At 39.9% G+C, this 9,726-nt stretch overlaps 1 protein-coding gene across 9 annotated transcripts in view; it reads right to left on the minus strand.

Annotated features, from left to right (window-relative positions):
* LOC109890521 (ATP-dependent RNA helicase DDX3X-like) overlaps positions 1-6,730 on the minus strand; it is a 19,768-nt gene extending 13,038 nt beyond the window's left edge. For 7 of the 9 annotated variants that reach the window (XM_031824121.1, XM_031824120.1, XM_031824118.1 and 4 more), the window contains exons 1-2: positions 6,409-6,729; positions 543-594 (exon numbers count right to left, since the gene is read on the minus strand). In XM_031824121.1, coding sequence (XP_031679981.1) covers positions 543-594; positions 6,409-6,453 — 97 coding nt within the window. In that variant the 5' untranslated portion in view covers positions 6,454-6,729. Of the gene's footprint in view, positions 1-542; positions 595-6,408 lie in introns of all 9 variants that reach the window. The other 2 variants (XM_031824113.1, XM_031824112.1) reach the window with 1 other exon arrangement.
* Between the last annotated feature and the right edge of the window lie 2,996 nt (positions 6,731-9,726).

Here is a 9,726-nt window from a genome sequence, read left to right on the forward strand (position 1 = left end):
TTACTTTCTTCTCCAACACTTTGTTTTTGCATTATTTAAACCAAATTGAACATGTTTCATTATTTACTTGAGGCTAAATTGATTTTATTGATGCATTATATTAAGTTAAAATAAGTGTTCATTCGGTAGTTGTAATTGTCATTATTACAAATAAATTAAATTTAAAAAATTGACCGATTAATCGGTATCGGCATTTTTGGTCCTCCAATAATCAGTATCAGCGTTGAAAAATCATGAATCGGTCGACCTCTATTGGACAGTACCAATAATTTATCTGCAGTTTCCTGCAGAACACTAACTCAGCTCGACTTCAGACCACTTCTAAGGTCTGAAAACACCTGACAAGTTTTTGACTTTGGGGTATGAATTATCCATTAAAAAGGCCACCTGCGGGGAGGGTTATATTCAGTCCTTGAACCACCCAATGGCCCTGAAGGAAAGGATAAGAGTGAGGGCTGCTTCAGACCAAGTGATCATAAAAGAAAAGGATCACCATAACACAACCTAGATGTCCTTTGGCTCAAAGAGTAGAGATCACTTACTGCCAGTGCCTCCACCCTGCCCATCAGCATTGTTCAAGCCTAGGACAGCAAGCTGAAATAGAAGATTAAAACATACAGTTAAGTACTAAGGGTAAACACTGTTACGGATAAATGTAATTCTAAAACATGCATATAGGACAGTAAGCCGCAAGACAAAGGGTGACAAAAACTGGGTAACACTCCATCTATAGATGCTCTACAGTAACATTTCAACTAACCCTAACACTTATCCTAACCCACAACAGCAGTTGCATATCAACAGATGGTCACACTATCCAAATAAAGTGACAAACGGTTGATCTCCAGAAAGCAGAAAGACATGAATATCCCTTATACTACAGTGCTTCCCCCATTATACATATGTGAAGCAGGGAACTCCCCTGTCTAGTTGTTGCCCCGATGTTACAATCCGATTACAGTAAGTTTCAATTGTACACTTTGCAGAGCAGTCTACCGTGGGTGTACCTTTGCAAGCAACAAAATATACTTTCTTGCAAGGCAGACACTCAAAACTGCCAATAGGCTAGATCAGGGCTGCACAACCCTCTTCCTGGAGATCTACCATCAAACTCTAATTTAACACACCTGATTCTACCATTTAGCTGCTCAACAAGACCTTAACTAGCTGAATCAGATATGCTAAATTTGGGTTGGACTGAAAACCTACAGGACAGTAGATCTCCAGGAAGAAAGTTGGTGAAAAGGAATACAGACCCAAAACTAGGGTGTTCGGTGAGGGAGAAATAATGGACCAATGTAAAAAAAAATATATATATATATATATATATATATAAAGATGTATTTTAACTCAGTAAAAAAATCAGTTTTCACTCAAATAAAAACATATAGCATTTTTTAAACAAAGTATCAGCTGTTACCCAATGTCCAAAAATCCAAATATACTTTATGGAACACTATAATAAAAAAAGTGTGTGGACACCCCTTCAAATTTGTGGATTTCAGCCACACCCGTTGTTGACAGGTGTATAAAATCAAGCACACAGCCATTCAATCTCCATAGACAAACATTGGCAGTAGAATGGCCTCACCGAAGAGATCAATGACTTTCAACGAAGCATCATCAAGTCAGTTCGTTAAATTTCTGGCCTGCAAGAGTTGCCCCGGTCAATTTTAAGTGCTGTTATTGTGAAGTGGAAACGTCTAGAAGCAAGTGGTAGGCCACACAAGCTCACAGAACAGGACTGCTGAAGCACGTACAAATCTGTTCTCGGTTGCAACACTCACTACAGAGTTCCAAATTGCCTCTGGAAGCATCAGAACAAGTACGGTTAGTCGGGAGCTTCATGAAAAGGGTTTCCATGGCTGAGCAGCCTAAGATCCCCATGCGCAACGCATCGGCTGGAGTGGTGTAGAGCTTGCCTCCTTTGGACTCTCGAGCAGTGGAAACGCGTGGTTTGGTTTGATGAATCATGTTTCACCATCTGGCTGTCCGATGGACAAATCTGGGTTTGGTAAATACCAGGAGAACACTACCTGCCTGAAAGCATAGTGCCAACAAAGACTTAGTGGAGGAGGCATAATGGTCTGTGGCTGTTTTTCACTGTTTGGGCTAGGCCCCTTATTTCCAGTGAAGGGAGATCTTAACGCTACAGCATACAATTACATTTTAGATGATTTTGTGCTTTGTGGCAACAGTTTGGGGAAGGCCCTTTCCAATTTCAGCATGACAATGCCCCCGTGCACAAAGTGAGGTCCATACATAAATGGTTTGTGGAGATCGGTGTGGAAGAACTTGACTGGCCTGCACAGAGCCCTGAACTCAACTCTTTGGGATGAATTGGAACGCCGACTGCGATCCAGGCCTAATCACCTAACATCAGTGCCCAACCTCACTAATGCTTGTGGCTGAATGGAAGCAAGTCCCTGCAGCTATGTTCTAACATCTAGTGGAAAGCCTTCCCAGAAGAGTGGAGGCTGTTGTAGCAGCAAAGGGGGGACCAACTCCATATTAATGCCTATGATTTTGAAATTAGATGTTGGGCGAGCAGGTGTCTATATACTTTTGGCCATATAGTGTACATTATTGGACTAGTAGCTTTCTGTGACAGTTCAGACTTAGTGAGAAGTGTGTGTTGGGTAACTGTGTGGGGATGCTGAGAAGTGTGTGTCTTAAGCCTTCCGCATGCCTTCGGCAACGAGTGTGCTCATATATTCCCTTAACCTTTTAGGGATAGGGGGCAGCATTTTCACTTTGGATGAATGGCGTGCCCATAGTGAACTGCCTCCTACTCTGTCCCAGATGCTATTAAAACTATTGGATAGAAAACACTGACGTTTCTAAAACTGTTTGAATTATGTCTGAGTATAACAGAACTCATAGGGCAGTCAAACTTCCAAACAGGAAGTGGAAATTCTGGGGCTGTTTGATTTTCAACTCATCGCCTATTCACATCCCAAAAATATATGGATCTGTTCGCACTTCCTACGCCCTCCACTAGATGTCAACAGTCAGTAGAACGTGGAATGAAGCCTCTAGTGTGATGTGGGATCGGATGGCAGCTATTTGAGTCACTGGTCTGGCAGAATGCCAGTTCCTGGTTACGCGCAGTACTCATTATATGCCTTGCGTTCCATTACTCTGTAGACTAAAACGAATGATCCGGTTGGAACGTTATTGGATATATATGATAACATCCTGAAGATTGATTCTCTACTTAGTTTGACCAGTTTATTCGACCTGGAATATAACTTTGAAGTTTTTGTCCGAGTTCGCCTGGACCAGCGCCAGCTTTTGGACATGTGAACTAAACGTGCTAGCAAAAGTAACTAACTGGACACTAGTCATGGACATTATCGAACAAAACAACGATTTATTGCAGAACTAGGATTCCTTGCACTGCATTCTGATGAAAGATCATCCAAAGGTAACGGGAATATTTATGATGTAATTTCGTATTTCTGTTGACTCCCAACCTGGCGGAGAAATATATTTACGTCTGAGCACAGTCTCAGATTATTGCATGGTATGCTTTTTTTTGTAAAAAAATAAAATAAAAATCTGACAGTGGTTGCATTAATTAAGAACCAGTGTATCTTTAATTATATGTAAAACATGTATCTTTCATCAAAGTTTATGATGAGTATTTCTGTTATATGACATGGCTCTCTGTAATTACTCCGGATATTTTGGAGGCATTTCTGAACATGGCATCAATGTAAACTGAGATTTGTGGATATAAATATGCATATTATCGAACAAAACAAATGTATTGTGTAACATGATTTCCTATGAGTGTCATCTGATGAAGATTATCAAAGGTTAGTGAATCATTTTATCTTTGGCTGGGAAAAATGGCTGTGTTTTTTTGGATTTGGTGGTGATATAACAAATATATGTTGTATTTTCGCTGTAAAACATTTTAAAAAATCAGACATGATGGGTAGATTAACAAGATGTTTATCTTTCATTTGCTATATTGGACTTGTTAACCTGTTGAACCTAGGGGGCACTATTTTCATTTTTGGAAAAATAACGTTCCCAAAGTAAATGGGCTATTTTGTCAGGACAAGATGCTAGAATATGCATATAATTGACAGCTTAGGATAGAAAACTCTAGAAAAGTTCCCAAAACTGCAAAAATATTGTCTGTGAGTATAGCAGAACTGATATTGCAGGCGAAAGCCTGAAAAAATCCAATCAGGAAGGGAAAGAAAGCTCTGCGTTCCTATGCGTCCCTATTGAGCAGTGAATGAGATATCAACCAGATTCCTTTTTCTATGGCTTCCCTAATGTGTCTAGTGGCACAATACATAGTTTCAGGCTTTTATTTTGAAAAATGAGTCTGAACGTCAACATTGCGTCAGTGGTCAGCTGGAGTCTGAGTGTTTTGTGCGTAAGAGACAAATGCAGCCATTGTTTCTCTCTTTCCTACCAAGAAGCCACCTGTCCCGGTTGATATCTGATATTTGAAAAACACCTTGAGGATTGATTATAAACAACGTTTGCCATGTTTCTGTCGATATTATGGAGCTAATTTGGAATATTTTTTGGCGTTGTCGTGACCGCAATTTCCGGTCGAATTCTCAGCCAAACGTGAAAAATTAACGGAGTTATTTCGGCTACAAAAATAATATTTTTGGAAAAAAGGAACATTTGCTATCTAACTGGGAGTCTTGAGTGAAAACATCCGAAGCTCAAAGGTAAACGATTTAATTTGATTGCTTTTCTGATTTTCATGACCAGGTTGCCTGCTGCTAGCTAGGCATAATGCTATGCTAGGCTATTGATAAACTTACACAAATGCTTGTAAAGCACATTTTCAAAATCTGAGATAAATGGGTGATTAATAAAAGGTTAAGCTGTGTTTCAATATATTTCATGAATATTTTCTAGTAATGCTAATTAGTGTCAGTTGATGGCAACGCTCCCGGATCTAGGATGGGTAGTTACAAGAGTTAATGTGTGAAAGTTACATATTTCAAAAAAATATTTTTGAATATTGTGAATTGGGCTTAAATTACAGTAATTATGTATTCTGGTTTGCATATGAAGTGCCTAATTTGCATAACAGCATTTTAAGTTAATAATTTATTGCTTTTATTTGAATAATCTCTATTCTACATCAGCCCTGAAAATATCCTAACAGTATGACCACCCTATCTTGAAATATTGGACAGTATGTGTTTCATTTAAGAACTCAGAGAAGTGATTTGGTGCCATTATTGAATAGGGGTTGACAATGACCTGTCGCGACCTTTTTAGATCACTTGAACATTTGATATTGGCAATGGTAAATTCTATCATCAGGAAATAAAGTATTGTGTGTTCATGAGAAGCTTCTCTAAGTCATGGAATACAAAGTGTAACACCAGAACGAACCATAGCTTGATTTCGTTCCCTAACCCTACCAAAACACTCCAATTACAGAGTTGGACTAGATTCTTCTCTGCTCAAATGTATATACTGCTACCGAAGTTCTTCCCCTCGAGTCCTTTGCTTTAACAGACAAATACAGGTTATCAAGGAGCGTGACCAACATGGCTCAGAGGTCTTATTTCCTGTGTCAAAATAAGTTGGCCCCCACCAACCCAACATCCTTTCACACTGCCAAGCACATGTCAAATATGCATCTGCTGACTATCAGAACATGTCATGACAGCTTACTAATAATGTTTGGTCAAACATGGAAGATGAAACCTTATTTAACATAGACAAATGTTGCATTTGCAAATGCAGTTACAGCAAGACTCACTTTCATAATGCTTCCATACCAAATTAATGGGTGTTTTCCAGGATACTGTCGGCTGGACTAACGTTACAGGTGACAAAATCTGGATGACTTAACAATGACAGGTTCTTTAACATGCAACAAAATCTATAGCACAACACAAAACCAAACAGTGCAGTCGTTGCTAGCCAGCAACTGTGCAAAGCATAAACACGCTTTGTTCATTCGGGAATAAAACAATGTGACAGTGACGCAGAAGAAAATGTTGCCAGCTACCTTTCATGTTAGCGTACGTACCTAACGCTAACTAGAGGCCAAACTAGCAAGCAGGCTAACAATCAGCTCAAGTGAATAAATGCAATATATATATATTTTTTTTATGTCACCAACATTGAACATAGGGGTTAGATTGCATGTCTTAGAGGTATAGTTAAGGATCAACCCAATTGTGAGAAATACTGCATTGTTGAACGTGAAGCATCGTCACCAACCATTATCACCCACCGGCCTCCATTTTACCCAGAGATTAGACAACACACGCAGTTACAGCTAACGTAGCTAGCGAGCAAAGCTAATCAGCTAGCTTGGTATCCACGACTACATTTTCAGACTCGTTCTACTCATTCTGACGTGTTATAGACATGAACACAAATAAAAAAGAAATACAGAAAACTCACCTGCTGTTCTAGACCGTGTAAATTTTCGACGGCCACATGACTCATAACTAAAGAATATTGAGGAAAAATGTTGTCGTCGAGAAGGGATCTCTTTGTTTGCCGGGTTGTCGACGTCCCTTAGGTTTCGCTCGTCTTTTCTTATTTTGTCAATTTCCGAATGAATGAACCTTGAAGATACAGTTGATATATTATATTACTGTAAATTATTTTTGCTTATTTTCATGACACTATAGTAAGGTGGTCAAAAGCCTTTAAAACCGACACCGCTTACTAACTGGTGGTGGTGCGTGTCGTGGTGTAATGGAAGCTAGAAGCAGGAACCCAGAGCGTGATTTTATTGGTTGAGACAACCACAAAGAGCAGAGGAGGACATTGCGCATATCGCGACATTTTATCACCCTTTCCAAAAAGTTTTTAAAAGTCTGGCTACATTTGTATAATTTGCTGGACTATTTAATATTCAGATATATGACAATCAAAACCTCATACAGTATCAGTCAAAAGTTTGGACATACCATTCATTTAAGTCCTTTATTTTTTCCTATTTTGTCCATTGAGGACAAATACTGAAAACATCAAAACTATGAAATAATGGAATCATGTATTAAACTCAAAATATATTTTAGATTTTTCTAAGTAGATAAAAACTGGCGCACACCCAGAATAATAGTTTGTGTGGAGGTGCTGACTAACGGCGAATAAACTATCAAAATAAAATTATTTGCACACTCCATGTATAATCTCCCAGCAATTTAATGGGTATTTACCAACGTTTCGGCATCACTGTGCCTTCCTCAGGTTAATGTCATGAATTATTGAACCAGGTTATGAAGACACACTGCAATTAGTGTAACCAATGAGTGAGATTTTTCAAAGTAGCCATCCTTTGCCTTGATGACAGCTTTGCACACGCTTGGCATTCTCTCAACCAGCTTCACCTGGAATGCTTTTCCAACCGTCTTGAAGGAGTTCCCACATGTGCTGAGCACTTGTTGGCTGCTTTTCCTTCACTCTGCAGTCCAACTCATGCTAAACCATCTCAATTGGGTTGAGGTCAGGTGATTGTGGAGGCCAGGTCATCTGTTGCAGCACTCCATCACTCTCCTTGGTCAAATAGCTCTTACATAGCCTGGAGGTGTGTTGGGTCATTGTCCTGTTGAAAAACAAATGATAGTCCCACAAAGCGCAAACCAGATCAGATGGCATATCGCTGCAGAATGCTGTGGTAGCCATGCTGGTTAAGTGTGCCTTGAATTCTAAATCACTGACAGTGTCACCAGTAAAGCACCCCCACACCTCCTCCTCCCTGCTTCATGGTGGGAACTACACATGCAGACTAAAGGACAGATTTCCACCGGTCTAATGTCCATTGCTCATGTTTCTTGAACCAAGCAAGTCTCTTCTTCTTATTGGTGTCCTTTAGTAGTAGTTTCTTGGCAGCAATCAGACCATGAAGGCCTGATCCACGCAGTCTCCTCTGAACAGTTGATGTTGAGATGTGTCTGTTACTTGAACTCTGTGAAGCATTTATTTGGGCTGTAATTTCTGAGGCTGGTAACTCTAATGAACTTATCCTCTGCAGCAGAGGTAACTCTGGGTCTTCCTTTCCTGTGGCGGTCCTCAGACTGCACTTGAAGAAACTTTAAAAGTTCTTGAAATGTTCCATATTGACTGACTTTCATGTCTTAAAGTAATGATGGACTGTCATTTCTCGTTGCTAATTTGAGCCGTTCTTGCCATAATATGGATTTGATAATTTACCAAATAGGGCTATCTTCTGTATACCCCCCTACCTTGTCACAACACAACTGATTGGCTCAAACGCATTAAGAAGGAAAGAAATTCCACAAATGAACTTTTAACAAAAGTTTATCTTCAGGCTGTATCACATCCGGCCTTGATTGGGAGTCCCATAAGGCGGCACACAATTGGTCCAGCGTCGTCCGGGTTTGGCCGGGGTAGGCCGTCTTTGTAACTAAGAATTTGTTCATAACTGACTTGCCTAGTTAAATAAAGGTTAAATATATATTTTTTTTTAACAAGGCACACCAGTTAATTTAAATGCATTCCTAAAATGTAGAAAATAATCAAAATAAAAACCCTGAAATGAGTAGGTGTGTTATATTTGTTAATCATTTTTTTTTGAAGGAAGCCTTTTAATCAATCACCAACCTACTCTTTTTGTAGTATTCCCCTGCTGTTTCAAATTGTGACATAACAGGTAGCTGCCTGGAGGCTACTGTACTGACACTCCTTGTTATGTGAATGCAGGGTCCCAAAATGTAGGTGTCCTGAAATCTCTGCCAGGAGTTCTGGACTTCTATGGCACAGGAGGTAGTGTGCATGGTGGATGCATCGAAAACATTAAGGTCACTGGCTCAAGGTTTTCCTGGCTGCATTGGTTTTAGTCAGATAGGCCTGGACACTGGTGCTGATAATTCTACATTCATGACTTTGACTTTGTCATATTAGGTAGAGATCAAGGAATGGATGACAGCTGTAAAGTCTCATTATGTCAACACCACATCCCCTTTGCCTTTCTAACAGTCCTTGGGAGAATCTCAATTGCAATTTCTCGCCTCCTCAAAACCCATTGGAGGTCAGAGGGGAGGAACTTCTGGCTTTCTCGTCCAATGACATTTGAGGAGGCGGTGAGGAGAAAGGAAGCGAGATGTACGCAATTGAGATTCTCCCCTTGACATTCCTCCTGCGGGTGAGAATGAGCTAGAATAAACAGTGCCTGCTGAGAGAATAGATGCCAGACATTGTTGCTTCAAAAGCAGATCTAGTGTCAGTTTTCACCTACTGGAGGAGGATAGGGATGGGGTAAATTTGGCTGACTGTGGATTAGTAGCTGGAAACCTGCTGTGGCAGACCGGCTCATCCCTTCAGAGCGTCTGCTCAAAATTGGGTTTATAAGCTGTGTTGTAAAGCTTGTCTGTTCGGTTCGTTAGATTGACAAGCACAAGGTTATATGGGGGCAAAAGAAAGGTTACTCAATAATAAAGTAATTTCCTCTCCCTTGACTCCTCCCCTTTAACCATGCTAATCTAAAAACAAATGACAGGTGAACGTTTTTTTTTAAATGTAGGTTCCTCCTTGCATACAGGGCATAATAATTCAAGAGACCATTTATTTGTCCTTTTCTTAAAGTATAATTTTACAGTGTGGTGTGTTTGTCGAGTGCACCAAGGCAGATGGGGGGGGGGGGGGGGGGGGGTAATAACCATCCATGCATGTTTCACAAAAAAAAAAAACTTCTGAATTATTCAAACAAAATAAGGCAGATCTGATCCTGAAATAACACTTTACACAAAG

This window comes from Oncorhynchus kisutch, linkage group LG5, assembly GCF_002021735.2.
Source record: "Oncorhynchus kisutch isolate 150728-3 linkage group LG5, Okis_V2, whole genome shotgun sequence".
In the NCBI taxonomy this organism is placed as follows: domain Eukaryota; kingdom Metazoa; phylum Chordata; class Actinopteri; order Salmoniformes; family Salmonidae; genus Oncorhynchus; species Oncorhynchus kisutch.